This window comes from Bos grunniens, chromosome 26, assembly GCF_055505025.1.
Source record: "Bos grunniens cultivar Pamir isolate PY7600 chromosome 26, Bosgru_T2T1.0, whole genome shotgun sequence".
NCBI classification, from domain to species: Eukaryota; Metazoa; Chordata; class Mammalia; order Artiodactyla; family Bovidae; genus Bos; species Bos grunniens.
The window spans coordinates 22,849,378-22,868,627 of NC_141190.1; the positions used below are offsets into that span (position 1 = coordinate 22,849,378).

Consider the following 19,250-nt stretch of genomic DNA (forward strand, 5'->3'; position numbering starts at 1 on the left):
CCACAGCAGTTTTCAGAATAATCATCAAAGCTGATAGTCAAAGCTAACAACACACTGAAGTACAGTTGATCCTTGAACAACTTGGGTTTGAACTGTGTGGGTCCACTTATACTTAGATTTTTAAAAATAAATGTATACTATGTTACTATATGATCTGTGGTTGGTCAAATCCACAGATGTGAGACTGCTGGTAGGAAGTGCAGACTGTAAAGTTATAGGTAAATTTTTGACAAGGTTGGAGTGGGGGGCTGGGTATAAGCACCTCAAAACCTCAACTTCTTTAAGGGTCAACTATTCTAACAATATTCTAGGAAATCCTTGGGGATACTGGGTTTGACTCCTAAATCTTTTTTATTCCTACTAAAGGAGGATCCAGATCCCTGGCTTCAAATACTCTTAAACTGCACTGAGTGAAAAATAGAGAAGTTATGTCAGTGAAACATCTGAGGTATTCCACTACACATTCAACAAGTTTAAGTTGTAAGGAAGTGGGTGCTCCATACACATTTGTTTCTTCACTGGAAAGTCCACCAAGCACTTTGAAAACTTAAGTTTCTGGATTCGCTTTCAGGAACTATAAACTAGCTGCAACTGCTGCCTCTTTACTTCCCTGATGGCTCAGTTGGTAAAGAATCTGCCTCCAATGCAGGAGAACCCAGTTTGACTCCTAGGCCAAGAAGATCTGCTGGAGAAGGGATAGGCTACCCATTCCAGTATCCCTGGGCTTCCCTTGTAGCTTAGCTGGTAAAGAATCCGCCTGCAATGTGGGAGACCTGGGTTCGATCCCTGAGTTGGGAAGATTCCTCTGGAGAAGGGAAAGGCTACACACTCTATTATTCTGGCCTGGATGTTGCCTCTTTGACTCTGTACTAGAGACAAGTGTCAGTCTCCTACTTAGCTCTCCAGGTTTCTTTCCTTGGAGAGTATTGTGCATCAAATATGGCAGCAGGATGCAGAAGTTCTGACTTTTCTGTATGCAAACACAAGTAGAACAAAGGATAGTGCACAGGTTCTGGAAAGTTGAGCCAGGAATGGGTACCCTGACAGTTCCCTGCGTCCCAAGTGAATTCACAGAGGCAAAAGCAGCCAATCTGTTTTTTTAAACGTGAAGATTTCAATACCACCCACCTGAGAATCCTGCTGTCCGACACAAGGCCACCTCACTGCACAAGGAACCTTGTTCACAGAGCTGTTCCTAGCATTAATATACCCGACACAATGAAGACTTTCCCAGACTTTTTCTATTCTGCTTTGAATTTAAGTGGAGGAAAAGAAGGTAGCAAGCAGCAAACCATGTTGTCGTGTAGAAGCGTGGAGTGAATAATGGATATGGGAACTTCTCCAGAACTAAAACCTCTCCCCACATTGAGGTAAACCAGGTGCAGAGAGGAACAAGCCAATCACGGGAAGACACAATTAAGTGGTAGCTCAGCGCCTGCCTCAGAGAAGCAGAGGGGAGGTTTAATTACAAAACCAAGTGAATGACATTTAAATAAGATTAAAAACAGGAAGGAGGCAGAGAGCAGAGCACAAATAAATGTCTCTGAAGAATCAGGTCAGAGAGAGCAGTCTCTGTGAACAGCTTTTACCTGCTATGAAGACAAAGACATAGAAAGCAAAGACAAGACTAAGCCAGGCCCTATTTTGTGGCCTGGCATGGAGTTAGGATGAGAGGCCACAGATCCCAAGGCAAAACCTGATCATTAGGGAAAATGGGTAACTTCACAGTGACCAATAGAAGAGAAATACTTAGAACCTCACTAGCTTAGGACAGACGTAGAAGAACTCAAAGGACAGGCTACAAATAGCACTAGTATGAAGAAGAACTAAAGAGCCTCTTGATAAAAGTGAAAGAGGAAAGTCAAAAAGTTGGCTTAAAACTCAACATTCAGAAAACGAAGATCGTGGCATCCAATCCCATCACTTCATGGCAAACAGATGGGGAAACAATGGAAACAGTAACAGACTTTATTTGGGGGGGCTCCAGAATCACTGCAGATGGTGACTGCAGCCATGAAATTAAAAGATGCTTGCTCCTTGGAAGGAAAGTTATGACCAACCTAGACAGCATATTAAAAAGCAGAGACATTACTTTACCAACAAAGGTCTGTCTAGTCAAAGGTATGGTTTTTCCAGTAGTCATGTATGGATGTGAGAGTTGGACTATAAAGAAAGGTGAGCGCTGAAGAATTGATGCTTTTGAACTGTGGTGTTGGAGAAGACTCTTGAGAGTCCCTTGGATGCAAGGAGATCCAACAAGTCCATCCTAAAGGAAATCAGTTCTGAATATTCACTGGAAGGACTGATGCTGAAGCTGAAGCTCAAACAATACTTTGGCCACCTGATGTGAAGAACTGACTGACTGGAAAAGACCCTGATGCTGGGAAAGATTGAAGGCGTGAGGAAAAGGGGATGACAGAGGATGAGATGGTTGGATGGCATCACCAACACAACGGACGTTGAGTTTGAGTAGGCTCTGGGAGTTGGTGATGGACAAGGAAGCCTGGCATGCTGAAGTCCATGGGGTCGCAAAGAGTCAGACAAGACTGAGCGACTGAACTGAACAAGGCAATGCCTCTGAAACCCCAGAGGCACTATAAACTCTAGCAATTCGAACATCTCTGCACAAAATCACCAATTACTCAGGGGCATTGCCAGCAATCAGTAGGCTCACTGTCAGTCAGCAAAGTGGCACAGGAAGGACTTAGAAACCAACACTGACCAACAGAATAATTTAAAAATGCACTAGGTGCGTTCTCAGAATACAGGCATCTGGCTGGCTGTTAAACCCAAGCACCTTACTGAAACAGAGACCAATGAATCCGACAAGAAAATGAAACGGCTTTGGTTATATGCTACGAGCCTCTCCAGGTGAACAGAGCACAAAAGTCGGTATACCCAGTGGGAGGATTCTGGGAAGATGGCAGAACATGAAACATCAGCAATCTCTCTCCCAGAATCCTCTGCCAGGACAATAATTGCCCTGGCAGAATCTGTCTGACGTAACTATGTAGAACTCTGGACTCTGATGAAGGTTTGAAACTTCTACAGAAAAATCTGGATGGTAAATTTGGTTCACTTTGGTCAATTTCAACTCTTAGTACATGCAGCTACCTATCCCCAATCCCAGGCCTGTGGTAAGCAACTGTGCACCTGTTTCTAGAGCAGCTTGCACACAACTTGCAGGAGCTAGGGTGGACCAGCTCCCAGATACGGCAATAAGGGCCGTATCTTCCAAATACTGGGGAATCTGTGCTATGATCACTGATTGCTGCTTCTGATCACAGAGATGCAGACAAATAGGTGGGCAGCCATTTTTGTTGCACTTCCCCTTATTGTTACAAGCCTGTCCCCCCCACAGATAAGTGACATCTAGGCCTAAGGGGCCAGTGCCCCTTTTTTTCCCCACCTTCATTTTTTGCTTTTCCTCTTTCAGGAGCCAGACAGTAAAAACTAGGACATTCAACACAAATGAACATTATCTAAGAAACAGACTCACAGACCGAGAGAACAGACTTGTGGTTGCTAAGGAGGGTGAGAGAGGGAGGGATAGATTGGAGTTTGGGGTTAGCATGTGCCAACTATAACATACAGAAGGGATAAACAAGAAGATCCTAATGTACAGCACAGGAAACTATATTCAATATACCGAGATAAACCATAATGGAAAAAAATAAATACATATGTATAATTTAGTCACTTTGCTGTATAGCAGAATCTAACACAACACTGTAAATCAACTATGCTTCCATTTAAAGAGAAAAGGTAAATACTAGGACAATAAAAACATTAATCAAGAAGAGCATTCAGAAACAAACAAACAAACAAAAACTAGGACATTCAGAAACAACTGCATATTCAAGGAAAATTAGAGAGTGACTGCACATGCCCAAGAATAAAGCTCATAAAAGATCTAAGAAAAGATTAAGTTTACACCTCAGGCTGATCCTCAGTACAGACAGAGCCTACAGTCAAAAACAAAAGTAACAGTGAATTCCCCGGTGGTCCAGTGGTTAGCACTCTGGGCTTTCACTGTCGAAGGTCCTAGCTCAAACCTTGGTTAGGGAACTGAGATCCCACAAGCCATGCAATGCAGCCAGAATAAATATATAAATAAAAATAAACAAAAATAATAACAAAAAATAGATAACTCTGCAAGAAGGGGGGAATCTTATTTCTTGAACCTTCAGGACACTGGAAGTAAAATAAGTCAAGTCACAAAGAGACAAATACTGAATCATTCCACTTACATGCAGTACTTAAGAGTAGTCAAAATCATAAAGAGAGAAGATAGACTGGTGGTTGCCAGGGGCTGAGGGGAAAGGGGAAGAGGTTCAGTTTTAGAAGATGAAGAGTTATGGGGAACAATAGTGGTGATGCCTGCATTACAGTGTGAATGTATTTAGTACCACTGAACATACACTTAAAAATGGTTAAGATAGTAAATTTTATGTTATGTGTATTTTAGCACAATAAAAAGTCAGTACGTCAACAACCTGTGCTGTCTAAAGGCTCTATGTCCTAGATGAACTGGAGAAAAGAACAAATCCTTTCTTTAAATGGAAGTTAGATTCTGTCTTACCATTTTCCTTGCAAATGAAGTGTATCTGCTAAAAAAGAAAATAAAATTCTCAACTATCTCCAATTCCCCATTTACTTGGGGACACTGCAGTCCTCACAGTTACCACCCACCCTCCTTACCATGAAAGTAAGTTATTATATGAAAGTTCCCATTGCTCCCATATGGAGCAATGCAAGATCCCATACACATTCTGTGCTGCTGCTGCTGCTGCTAAGTCGCTTCAGTCATGTCTGACTCCGTGCGACCCCATAGACGGCAGCCCACCAGGCTCCGCCGTCCCTGGGATTCTTCAGGCAAGAACACTGGAGTGGGTTGCCATTTCCTTCTCCAATGCATGAAAGTGAAAAGTGAAAGTGAAGTCGCTCAGTCGTGTCTGACTCTTCGCAACCCCATGGACTGCAGCCCATCCGGCTCCTCCATCCACGGGATTTTCCAGGCAAGAGTGCTGGAGTGGGGTGCCATTGCCTTCTCCACATTCTGTGCAGCTGCTTCTAACTAAGCATGCTTAGAGGCCACCATCTTTTTCTAGGGCCCTAGATACCTACTGCTTTTTTCAAACACTGACCAAATGAAAAAGAGTCAAAATCACCCTTGAAGAAATCTCAGTTAATGAGACCATGACTCAGTGGAGCCATCTGATGTAGAACCAAGAACTTTACTTTCTGCTCAAATGAGGGAAAAACCACTAAGAAACTTGTCCTGCTCACTCAAGATCCAGGGAATGATGATACCTTATGAAATCAAATGACACTTTCCTACACAACCAGTACAGGCAGCACAACAAAAGCACAACTACTCTTTCCTCTGCCTTTTTTAGTTGACAAGATGCTAATGGGCCTACCAGAGTTGACATTTCTCTGGATGGGAAGTGCCTTTTTGTGCAGAGAAAAGAACAGAGATTTCTCACTCTTTTAGGTGGGAATCTTTTTCTCCTTCTAACAGGCTAAACTTGTTAAAAATTCTTATCTTTTGCTTCTGCCAAGATTCTAAGAGAAAGATTCAAAATAGTATAAAGTTTAGATTTAGCCAAATGTGGTAACTTGAAGGGAAAAAAGGTTTCCTGGCATTCTTTTTCTGCCCTGGGGCTTTGTATACTGCTATACAGGATCTTCCATAACAAAATTATGAAAAGAGAGAAACACCTTCGAATGCTCCCACATTAGAACATTCTAACTTTAAGAAGAATTGATTATCCACAGAAGAAAGAAGCCTCCATATTTTTGCACATGGAAGTTAGAGCAGTCTTAATTAGGCACATCAAGCCTAGAATACATCTTGTAACAGATTCCCCTAAATCAGAGAAAATTTGGGGAAAAAAAGAAGAACAATTTAAAAAGCAATTTTAAGAACAAAATAGCAATAGCAGCTGCCAAAATTCCTCTTGCCATATACTCTAGCTGTTTACTGCTATGTTTCTTCCCCACCTGCATACTCTCTTCAAAACTTAAAGCAGCAATATCGTAGTTACGTAAGATGTCACCATTGGAGGAATCTGGGTGAAGGGTACAAGAACTCTCTGTACTATTTTTGCAACTTCCTGTGAGTCTATAATTATATCAAAATACAAAGTTTAAAAAAGTAACCAAACTAAATGAAGCAGACAATTAAAAACTCAAAGGATAGTTTCCCCAAATCAGGAGGGGCTGGCAAACTGTCAAAGCTATACCCATACAAGAACTGCCAACTATATCTATGGCTCAGGTCAGTCTTTCTCCTGAAAATTTCCAGTCCTGTATAACACCTACAATATAACAAGCATGCAATGAAAGCTCTCAATTCCCAGTCTCAAGGTGTACCTAACCATGAAGCCACAGACTTCTGTCAGTGATGAGTGTGCCAGCTGGATCCAGAAAGCTGTGACACTCTCTGAGTTTTCTATTTTTCCCAGTAGGTATCTGAAAGGTCAGGCCAAGTACAATTTTTCTCTTTTTCACAAAGCTGTGAATGCTTTGGATGCTATTTAGCACAGTGAAGCTGAACAGATTGTTTTGGGGGCTTTGGGGGCCTCTCTTCCTGCAGAGAGGCAAATGTTGCCTAGTGATCTGCTTCTGAGCATAGGAGTCAGGAACTCTAAGTCCTGATCATGACTATTTAGTGTCTGGTTTCCATAATCCTTAGCAAGTCACTTATCCTTCTATACATTCCCCAACAAATGGTGATAAAAATAATGACTTATCACCCAGATATGTGGCAGAGTGAAAGGGTAAGAAGGACTGTGATCCACAGATATATGCCAAATATAAAATGCCAACTTAAACCTGTCTTTAAATCAACCTGTTTTCAGACTGTGGAAAGCTACACTATTTAAACGCAGGCTGGCTCCCCAATGCCCCTTCTGCCTGCAATGGAAGTAAAATAAGCTGACTCCATGAAGTTCTCTGTTCAAGTATTTCCCTCTAACAACTATATGCTTCTCTCTAAACATTCCGCCCATTCCTTGGTTAATGGCTTAGAAACTAAGTTTCCATTTTCACTTGGTTAAAAGCAATCCATGTGTCTGGAGGTAAGGAAGAAAGTGACAAAGGAAAGATAAATCATCCACCACTCCTGTTCATACCAACAATTCAAATAAAAAGGTGATGAAGTCAGCTCAAAAGACAAGTGAAAACAAATATTCTAATACTATTTTTTTTGAAGTACAAACACAACACTGTGCTGCCTTAAGAGAATGCTGACTCATCATCAATGGAAATTCTACATACCTATTCATCCATTTATTTATTCACTCAAATATTTTCTGACCCCCTGTTACAAGCCAAGTAGTGCGCTGAGAATAAATCAATGATTAAAACTCAGGCCCTGCCCTCCACGAATTTTTTTTAAAAGGAAAAACAAATAATTTAAGCAAATCATTGTACAGACATGTGCAAACACAGCATAACAATGTGATATGCTAAAACAGAAGCCCAGAGTTCTGTGAGAAAAACAGGAAACCAATCATAGTGACCAACACTGTCTTTAGTCTCAAGTTCAGAGATAAAACGAAAGTTCCCAGGAGGAATGCAATACAATCAGTAAATAAAGAAAAACTAACCAAATATAAAGATGTTTGTGAAGACAGAATTGGGAGGCCAGTCGCTAAAATTAAGACAGAGATTCTTCCTCCCACCCGCTTTGGATTCCAACTTGAGACTTTTTTTTGGCTTGTATTTTATTATTTAAAAAAATTTTTTTTAATTTATTTTTAATTGGAGGATAATTTCTTTTACAATGTTGTGCTGGTTTCTGCCATATATCAACATGAATCTGTCACAGAAAGACTGAGATGCTTAACACTGGATCATGGATGGGCTTCAGAAGAAGGTCCATGAACTCTCTGAAATTATATGCAAAATATATATGTGCAAATGGACATTTTTCTGGATGCAAAGATATCTTTCATTACATTCTCAAAAGCAAAGAACTATTTCACTAGGATCTCACCCTAAAACTCGGTTTTCTATCTTTATCAGAGGAGCATTTTAAGACCTAATCTTTTACTCAAAATAGGAAGTCTGTGTAGCCTAGAGGTCAGAGAAGAGCTTTTGAACTTCCCATAACTTGGTGGAAAACAGTGACTGCTGAAAATAGGGTAATGAGAAAGACAAGACTTTTTCCTTTCTATATTCAAGTTGAGGTTAGCCTAAATATATTTCTGCATGTACTCAGATACCATGGTGACAGGCATCATATAAACAGACCATGGCAGCAGGGAGTAGGTCAGGGATTACATCTGTAAAACCAACATATCAGGCAGGATTAAAGCCCCAACCAATATAGCTGCCTCCTCCTTATCATAAAACCAAACCAGAAAACTCCATATAGGAATTTGGAGGGGGATCCCTGGCTACTTCCCCAAAAAGAAAGAGGTAGTCAAACAGTATAAGAATAAAAATAACCAAAGAGCAGTGAGACTAAACACTCTCATTCCAAACAATAAAAGGCACTTGCCATCCATGCTTCCCGGGCACATGAGGTCTCTCATGTGTCTGACCTAACAACACATGCCTTACCAGTTTTATTTGTAAGTAAAATTCAACTAAAGTTTGCAGCACATGTATGGGCAAGCTTCTGTATACATAAGCATATTTGCCATGATGAGTTTCACATACCTCCCTCAAATCTATACGTCTAGAAGGCAAAGAAAGAATGAAAACATAGGCAAACCGACATATGAGGGGTATTACCAGCCAAGGAGTGGATCCACCATAGACACATTTATATTCACTGATTACAATATTATACATTATTATGGGCTCTGATGCATCCGATGTAGTCTAGTATTTTGCAGCTTTCCTTAATACCTGCTGCTCTGCATCTCACTATATATATTCCATGTATGAACACAGGGAGTCAAGTCCCAGGGGGGCTCACCCAGTCTACACAGAAAAGGAGCTAACCTCACCTGGCAGAGAACTCCAGTACAAATGCCTATGCCTGGAACAAGCAGCCATCCAAGCCTCATTAATGACACTCATATACACCTCCTCTCAACCTATCAAGGGCCTTAGCATGCCAATCAGTCCTGAGATAGCAAATAATTACACACAGAGCTAAACATGACATGAAGTACTCAAAGAAATAAAGTCAATACAGGATAAAGAATGGTCTCTTGCTTCAGTTTCTCACCAGAATAGGGAAAGCAGATCCAGAAAAGATAAATATAAAAGACTTTTAAAATTTCTTTAAAAGATAATTGCCTCTTTAAATAAAAATGATGGAAATGTATTTTGGGGTTTATAAAATACATAAAAGTTAAACATATGACAACAACAGCACAAAGGACAGAATGCAAGAGAGTAAGACAATAAACAGAACCCTAGGACCGAGGGAGACAGACGAGCGTGAACAGGAGAAGGCAATGAAAAAGACAAGAGAAGAGGAGAAAATGAGGAAGAGGACAACTGATGAAAGGATAGGAGAAAAGCCAGAGAGCTCCCAGGGGCAAGAGAAAGGATAGCTAGGACAGAAAGTAAAGGTGATAGAATAAAAGAGAAAACAACACCAGAGGAGAATCAAAGGCAGGCAAAATTACTACTGCCATCCACTCTAGTACTACAATGTGTAACTTCATCCCAGTTATAGGCATAAACCATTTGTACTTGTTACACTAATGTCCAGAGATCTGCATCATTTTTGTGTTTTCTCTTTAATTCTAAATTTTTAAATTAATCATACAACTAATGCATAGGCAACCAAAGAGTCCTTTATATTAAAAAGAATTGTTCCAACCTAAGAAATTCAAACTTTAGTCATTTCAATCTTTTGATCTCTCTTTAGCTTTTCTGACATTCTCTCAATTTTGAACTCTCACATAATCATACTCTTCTCCTAAAATATCAAAATGCCACTACTGCCACTTGGTGTTGTTATCCTACTCCCCCTTCACCACTATAGGCAGTAACTGCAAATTTGCTAATCCATTAATTAAAGATCTCTACTTCCCATTATGAAGGACTAAATTTAGAAAGCCAAATTGGGTTGGGAGGAAACCATGTGTCACAACAAGTGAGATGAATTCCATGGGAGGGGGTGGGGTTACTGGCCTGTTTCTCACAAAGCCTCTGACACTCACATACACTTCTCTGCTCAGAATACAGAGAAGCTCTCCCAAGGGTGGGGCAAACAATTTACCACTATAATCATCTGGAGAAGATTTTATTGTCCTATCAGGTCACAAAAGCCACAGGACCTATCAGCAAGCAAATGCCTCAGGAAACATGTCTCCTCTGCTTTTCTGAAACCTCCAATCTAGATGCACAAAAGAAAGGGGTGGCAAGCCAGTATTAATTGTACCCTTAGAGAAGAGCCACTCTTTCCCCCCACAGGGGTGGCAGTAACTTTACTGGGCTACCAAATGGATGCAAAGACAAAAGTAAACACTGTAATTTGCTGTTTTTGTCTCTGGCACAGGGGGAGTGGTAAAACTGACACTGTCTGTAAACAGTAATAATGCCAGATGTAACACAAAGAACAGGGTTTCCCCCATCTCTCCACCCCCTCCCCACCCCCTCTCCTTAAGACATTCCTCCTGGGATTACTCATCCCCAGGAAACACACAGAAGCCTCCCTATAGTCCATATGCTGTTACCAAATGGAACCAAGAGAGAATCCAAGTTTGTACTGACTCCTCAATGGAAGAATCAATGGAACTCAAGAAATATTTAATTGTTTCTGCCAGCTGACAAAAAAATACAGGGAGAAGGAATAAGAGAGAAAGTATAAAATAGATATATATGTGACATGCCCATGTTTGGATTATAACAAGGCTGAAATGACAAAAAGAAGAGTTGAAAATACAAGCATCCTAAACAAACTAAAAAGTTTGTTTGATTGTTTGTTTTAAATTCATCTATGCCCAGGCACAGGTGCTCATAAAAGATATAGGAAAAGATGATGAATTCAAAAGAGAAAGTTACCTGACCAGAGCTCCCGCCAGGTATAATGCAGGCGTACTCTACACTTCTTCTGATAGCAAAGTAGTTTATGTACTACCTGAATGCAGCGCCTGGAACAGAAAAAGAGAAAAACTGGAATAAGTCTAAAGTTACGGTGCAACTCACCACAGATACCCTTTCTTTAACAAGGCAACTTTTGCTAAGACCACAAAAAACACTGAATATGAAGCTGTACACATGGGAAAGAAAGGAACTTCTGCAACTTTCTCTTGGATAAAAGCCCCACCCCCAAACACACACAACGTTACTTGTGCTAATTCCCCTATCTCTAGAAGGGAGTTATAACCACATCTAAGTCAGCATTCAATTAGGCACTACTTTTACCATTCCCTTGAGTATCTTTCCTCAGAGGAAGAATGCACCATGAACCAAAATGAGACTACATTCGAGACTGCAAACATGGGATGCAAAGATGTAAAAGTAAAGAACTTAAGACTTTAGATCTATTTAAATGTTTTTAATGTAAATAAAATTTTAAATAATATTTAAATTTTGATTTACATTAAAGGTTAGATTAACAATTCAGTTCTTCAGTTGCACTAACCACAAGTACTCAGAAGTCACGTGTGCCTAGTGGCTACCATACTGGACAACACAGAAAAACAGAACATTTTTATAATCACAAAAATTATACTGGCAGTGCTATTCTAGATCACTGGACTATTAAACATTATTCACATCCCAACAACAAAAATGCTTTTGAGAATATTTCCAAATAAACTGAAAAATGAAAGACATTTTTAAACATTGTAACCCTAACAAAAAAAATGTTTTTTCATCTCTGGGGAAGAATTCTGAAAGCTTAAAAAGCTATGAGTGAATGTATAAAGGAATATATTGATAAAATTTACTTCCTAAAAATAAAAATCTTGGGACTTCCCTGGTGGTCCAGTGGTTAAGAATCCACCTGCCAATGCAGGGGAGGTAGGTTCGATCTCTGGCTGGGGAACTAAGATCCCACATCCTGTGGCACAACTAAGCCCACGGGCCACAACTACTGAGCCCACACACCACAACTAGAGAGGAACACAACAAAAGGTCCTGCAGAAATGTTTTGCATGATGCAACAAAGATCTCACGTACCGCAACTAAGACCCAACTGCAGCCAAAATAAATATTTTTTAAAGCCTTTAAAATAAATTTGAAAAAATAAAAATCTCATTTGAATAAAAAAGCTGTAATGATTAAAATTAAAAGCCAAATATGGGAAATTACATTTGCAACAAGTGACATGAAATGGTTATTATGCTTAATACATATGAGTTTATATAAATTGATAAGAAAAAATAACAACACACCTAATAAGAAAGATGGGCAAAGGAAATGGACAACAAATCCCTCCATCCCCAAAAAAGAGGAAAAATATGGAAAGTTAACATTTTCCTATAATGTTCAATTTCACCTTAAAAAGGTACATTAAAACAAAATTCTGTGTTCTTTTTTTTTTTTTTTTGGCGGGGGGGCACCTGTGTGGCTGCAGGCTGTTAGTTCCCCAACCAGGGCTAGAGCCTATGCCCCTGCAGTGGAAGTGTGGAATCTTAACCACTGACTGGCAGGGAACTCCCCAACAAGATTCTGTTTTTGCAAACCAAATTAATATAGATTTTAATGCTAACAGCTAAAGGTATGAACAACCCAAATATCTATCAACTAATTAATGGATAAATGAAATGATGTTGTACACCCAAACAACGGAATATTACTCGGCCATAAAAAGGAACACTGTAACATGAATAAAATCCTGGAAATATGCTAAGTAAAAGGTCAGTCATGAAAGATCATATAATACATAATTTCATTTACATAAAATGTCCAAAATAGGCAGATGTATGGAGGAGCCCTGTAGGCTGCAGTCCACGGAGTCACTAAGAGTCGGACACGACTGAGTGACTTCACTTTCACTTTTCACTTTCCTGCATTGGAGAAGGAAATGGCAACCCACTCCAGTGGAGAGTCCCAGGGATGGTGGAGCCTGGTGGGCTGCCGTCTACAGGGTAGCACAGAGTCGGACACGACTGAAGTGACTTAGCAGCAGAGACAGAAAGTAGACTGGGGGTGGGAAGAAAGAGGCCCAAGTCTTGGAACATATTGCTCTGAAGCCCCAAGCTCATCACACAAACCAAAAGATTCACAGGAAACTGTCAGACCTAACTTCATTCATTCCATAAATACTGACTGTAAACCAAATGAAGATCTAGTACTTAAGTCAAAACTAAACTCTCAAGTTCCTGGAAATCAGATCTAGATAGTCTGCTAGTTTCAGGCAAATAAAGAGGCTCTTTCTCCCAAAACTCTCCTGACACCAAAGAATTAAGCAAAAGAAACAGAAATAAGCCAGGTAAAAGGGTGCAGCAAAAAGTGGCTTCTCCATACCTAACATGCCGCAGTTGAAATTCAGCTGAATGACAATACTTCTAGAGGTGAGAGAAAGACTCTCTCGGGTTCTGGGGTTTTAATATGAGACAGAGTATCCTGAGATCCCACTAACTTCAGCAGACATCATATCAATATGTAGGATATCAATCTGACAGCTCATGAAATCAAGCAAAAATGGTGACAGCTAATTTTTGGGGCCTCTTAACAGAGGGCAAAAGAAAAAGGGGTTAAAAAAAAAACAACCCCACCACTGACAACAACAGCAACAACAAAAACACAACAAACTTCCCTTTATGGAGTGAGACACAAGGACATTAAAGTGCCTGACAACATATCAAAGACACAAATGAAGAGAAATAAATTTGTAAGTTAAAGTCCTGCAAGTTTCCAAAATAATTCCAATAATGGAATGGGCCTGCACTGCTACCTCACTAGCCTATTCTACTTGCCTCGTTATTCACATCTCTCTGTTCTTTCCATTCCTCAGAGTTCTAAGTGGTCTTACAGGAGATTTTCAGACCGAATTTTATAAGAGGACTATGTGACAGAGATCTCTCTTAAAAGACTTCAGTATATATTAAAAATATTTTACAAACCAGATAAATATAAATACATATGACAAAACTTTTAAATAATTCCCTTTTATTCTCTAAACAGAGTATACAGAATACAGAATGGTGGCTCAGACGGAAAAGAATCTGCCTACAATGCAGGAGACCCAGGTTTGATCCCTGGGTTGGGAAGATTCCCCAGAGAAGGAAATGAATGGCAACCCCCACCAGTATTCTTGCCTGGAGAATTTCATGGATAGAGGAGCCCAATGGGCTACAGTCCATGGAGTCACAAAGAGTCGGACATGACTGAGCGATTAACACATTCTCTAAATAAACTGTATCAAAACCACTTACAAAGTAATATAAATTGTAGTGTAAATCTTCCTAATACTTTCCAAACCATTTGCTGATTTTTAGAAATTGTGGTGTGATCTTCCACATGATGCAGCTGTCAGTAGCTACAGGATGCCCTCGTTTGAGCCATGATTTAACTCAGGAAAATACAAACTACTCTACCAATTTGCCATTAAACTGATAGTCATTAGGTCCCTCCCTGGGGCTGAAAACGGTGCTGCAGCCAGCAAGGGTGGCTGGCCACTGCCCATGCATGACCATCCACACACAGAACATTCCTGGACACCAGCACTTCTCACACGTCCTAGATCTGGACAGCTGCACCCTGTCTCTGTTGACAACATCCTCCCAGCACTGAGCCACTGTGGAGCAGCAGTGAGACACCACCTATGTTACCACACTCTGGTGCCAGCCCCCTCTGGTTCAAAGGCTTTTTATATCCACTCCAAGCTCCGTTCTTTTTCCTGCAGCCACCCAACAAGGGACATTATTTGCCTTGTGGTCTCAGTAACTTATATTACTTACCAAACAATGCAAATTTTAAAAACTGCTATGATCTTAAAGATATGCTGGCTGAATGACTCCAAGCCGACAGCTTAGGGCATTTCTTTTATGCATGTAACAGTTTCCTATTTTAACACAAGACAGTTCAACTTTAACTTGAAACTCTTCTTGTGGGGTCTACTGAAGTCTCTACCCACAGGTCTGAGAATTCCTGATTTAGAAAGTGTCCAAGTTTTCCACGTAGGAGTAATTTAAAGGAGAGTTTTCTCTCCTCAGAGACCATTTCCCCTAACTCCCAATCCTGTGCCAGCAGTAGAGGTTGGCAGCAAGAATCAAAGAGTAGCAGCCAGAAAAGGAAATTAATTGGTTGGGTTTTCCTACCTCTTACTGCTCCAAGCAAAACTTTTTTTTTTTTTTTCTGTATAAGCACCTTTCTCTATTATTACTTTACCTACAGCATTCACACACAGATATGAAACTATTTTGTTTCTGACCCAGATTCTGGCTTGAGTATTAAGTCTTTCCATATTCTGTATTGCTTCATATTTCACCAGGAGGATTACAAACTTATCTGAAATGGTAGAAATTCATTTTACTTTCAATTTCTCATTGTGCTGTATGCTGCTGAAAAGCAGTATATAATGAGAAGTGAGAGCAGCAACTTGGCCTGATGCCCAGCTGGGAGCAGATAAGTTCACCTAAAAAGGACTTGATGCTCCAAATGCCAGAAACTGGAAAGATGGCTGGAAGTGGGGGAGGCAGATATGGAAATATGCCCAGGGGTAGTAATGGAGAAAGTGAATTCAGCCTGAGGGTGGGACCTTTTGCCCAGCCTCTGTCAGCTTGATGCCTCATTATCTTCTCCATCTTCCCTAACCTCAGGACATTCAATTAGGAAGCAGGTGGAAAAGGAACTGAGAAAGCAAAGCAAAGCAAAAAAAAAAAAAAGGCAGGAACCAGGGGGAAGAGGGAAGATCAGGTTCACTGGCTGGGATGTGAGGGTTTAGTCTTATGTCATCCCCACCTTCTACTGTTACCCATCATCCACTTATTTCAGGTAACACTTTTTCTACTCTCTTGTCCTTCCTCCATGCACCCTACACTCTAATCCTCTTGAATTTCTTTCTATTCTCCAAAGTAGGCCACACTATCAAGTCCCCAAGCTTTTGAACATGCTGGTCCCCTGCTTGGGGTGTTGCTCCCCACTCCTCTGCATACAAAACTTGCCTACTATTTCTTCATGACTCAGGTCAAGCACAGCCTTTTCTGATGCCCCAGTGAGTATTAGTCACCCTGTACAAATCTTTTGTCATTTATCATACTAGTAGTTAAGAGCGAGCACAGTCTCTTTCCTAAGACAGACAAGCTTGAATCTTGGTGATGCAATGTACATATGCAACTGTGGTAGCCAGCCCACAAGATGGCCCCCAATGGACCCCACCTCCTGGGATTCACATCCTTACAGAGTCCCTTCCAACACTGCTTTAGGCTTGGTCTGTGAGACCAACAGAAATGGTATGTTGTTTGAGATTAGGTTATAAAAGGCCCTATGGCTTCCATCTTGGGCTCTCACTCTCCTTTCCTTTCTCTCTTGGATTACTTGCTTTGGAGAAAGTCAGCTGTCATGTCAAACAACCCACATGGCTAGGAACTGAGATTTACCAACAACCATGTAAGTGAGCTTTGAAGCAATTCTCCAGCCCCAGGAGAGCCCCAGTAGAGCCCCAGTAAAGCTAACATATTGACTGAGGCCTATATCAAACCCTATACTGCAAGCTGCTACTGGATCACTGAGCCACAGAAACTGTGAAGTAATAAATGCCTGCTTTAAACCCCTATGTTTTGGAGTAGTTTGTTACACAGCAATAGGTAATACACCTGCTAAGGGGTGGGAACAACTTAGGATTTACTGTAAGAAAACCTGGGTTCAACTCCAGACACTGGTGCTTACTAACAGAATAATCTAACCTTCAGAGCCTCAGTTTCCTTCCTTGGAAAATGAGTAAACTAAGACTATAATAATATATTACAAAGAAAAAAAACTATATACTAGAACTAGAATATAAGATAAATAAGTAAAAATAAAGCCTGTAGCAAAACAAATATAATCCTTGAGGTACTGACGTTAAGCAATCCCATCTAAAATAAGCAGAAAATTCATCTGATAAGTGTTATTAAAAAAAGCAGCTTTTCATGGTCTTTAAATTGCAATAAGGGGCTTCCCTGATAGCTCAGTTGGTAACGCATCTGCCCGCAATGCATGAAATAAAGGATCAAACTAATTTTAAACAACCAAAAGATACAGAAAAATGCAAACCAGAAACTACTTATCTAAAAGTAAAATTTGTATCTTATTTCATACCTAGGAAATTAAGAATACGTAGCAGTACTCTTGGAGATGGCAATGGCACCCCACTCCAGTACTCTTGCCTGGAAAATCCCACGGATGGAGGAGCCTGGTAGGCTGTAGTCCATGGGGTTGCTAAGAGTTGGACACGACTGAGCAACTTCTCTTTCACTTTTCACTTTCATGCATTGGAGAAGGAAATGGCAACCCACTCCAGTGTTTTTGCCTGGAGAATCCCAGGGACGGGGGAGCCTGGTGGGCTTCCGTCTATGGGGTCATACAGAGTTGGACACGACTGAAGCGACTTAGCAGCAGCAGCAGCAGCAGCAGCAGCAGCAGCCTACAAATAAGTCTAAAAACTAGAGCTATTCTGTTCAGAGTAAAATCCTTCGTATCTCCCCAGATCCCAGGCTCAGCATTGGAATAAGGTACATTAAGCTTGCTGTGCACCAAACTTCTCTCTTACTTGAAAAAGTGGAGGTACTAATTCTGTTGTCAGACTGAATCCAGATGTGTTTTAAGGAATAAAGAAAATACATATACTTGAGATCACACTAATATGGCACAGCTGTTCCTAGGCATTAATGAAAAGAAGAATGCTAAAATAGCTAAGAAGCAAGAAAGCCTAAAGGCTTAAACTTTATTAAAATATGAAGACTTTCAGTTGTTTCTAGTTATACTGGTTGTAAAGAATTGTGACAGACAATCAGATCTTCTCGGGAGGCAGGAGACTCCCAGCCAGGCCACTATATATACACAATCTAACTAGCTAGTGGAATTCTGACTAGGTTGCTTGTACAATGTAGGCTAAGAATGAACCAAAAGATCTCTCTCTCTCTGGCCTTTCCCTACCATCTAAATGCTGCTGACTCCTTTGATGCCAAGGTCTAGGGATGACTAAGTGGGTTGCTGGTATTCCATATCTTTGGATACAAGAGTCACCCATGATCTCTGCTTCAACATATCAGCCCTATTCTTCATGCAGTATGCCTAAAAGTGATAATGAAGATACGTGGTTTGTGCTTTACCCTCTTTCTGGAAAAATGTATAAACCCAGGCCATGAAACACTCCTTGACACTTCTCTGCATATATACGTGCTTTTCCTGAAGTGAAGTATACATAAAAATTTTGTGACTATTAAACTTCTTACACTCAAGTCTATAAAATAGATTTGCACACATTAAATGAACCATGGTACTTACACATAGAGATCCATAGGAAACTCCTTCATCATGTGTGTTACAATAAACTCCACCATCAGGTCTGAATGGGAAAAAGAGAAAAATCAGATCAATCAGAATGAAATTCATTGCTTGCCTTTGGAGTTGGGAGAAAAACTTTATCAGTACACCTTACACCCATGCTGAATGGCATCAACTAACCACATCTTTATTAACATGCATTTAAATCTATTTTATATAAGGTACTTTTTGCAACACTTTCACCACCTGCCACTTGTAAGGTAACAAGAAAATTAGTTTACTCTCCCACTTCAGAAGGATACTTTGACCTGCCAATAAACTCACATACAAGGGAGATTTCACTGTACAGATATTTCATACCATGGCACTAATGCAAAATGCCAGAGGGAAATCATATTCTGAGAACCAAGTGATGAGGCAAGCAGAGAAAAAATTATGGATCACATCTGTGTAACCAGAGACTCAAACTCTAAAGCTATGTCAGTCTTTCTTGTCTTCCTATCACACTCAGCTTGACAGATATTGACCAAAATGGTCTGGGGAGGTTTAGGTCAATAAAGGCTTACTATATAGTCTTAATTACTGTTTTTAAAATCAAGTAGATTTAGGAAGTAGGGCTTAATATTATAGTGAAATGGGATTAAGAGTTCAGATCATTCGCCTGAGGAAAATGCAGAATTCTGGGCAGACAAAATTACTTGCAATACAGCCCCCTATCTGTCAGCTCTGTCAGCCTCCTCTCAGCTTAATTTACTCAGAGGAAGTTTTGTATGTCTAAACCTTGAACTTTCGCCTCCTGGCCCACTGACACATCAATTTGGACCAAGAAATGGAGGGAAGAATTTGAGATCTTTATCAGGTATAAGAAAGTTTACAAATTTATGTATCAAGCT

At 40.3% G+C, this 19,250-nt stretch overlaps 1 protein-coding gene across 12 annotated transcripts in view; it reads right to left on the reverse strand.

The window, feature by feature from the left end:
- The window catches only part of ARMH3 (armadillo like helical domain containing 3), a 181,340-nt gene that overhangs the window by 117,645 nt on the left and 44,445 nt on the right, over positions 1-19,250 (reverse strand). For all 12 annotated transcript variants that reach the window (XR_015155241.1, XR_015155240.1, XR_015155238.1 and 9 more), the window contains 2 exons: positions 18,358-18,418; positions 10,981-11,069 (listed from right to left, as the gene is read on the reverse strand). Coding sequence is in view for 8 of the 12 variants with exons in the window: in XM_086377368.1 (XP_086233494.1) it covers positions 10,981-11,069; positions 18,358-18,418 (150 nt within the window). In the remaining 4 variants the exon portion in view is untranslated. The remainder of the gene's footprint in view (positions 1-10,980; positions 11,070-18,357; positions 18,419-19,250) is intronic.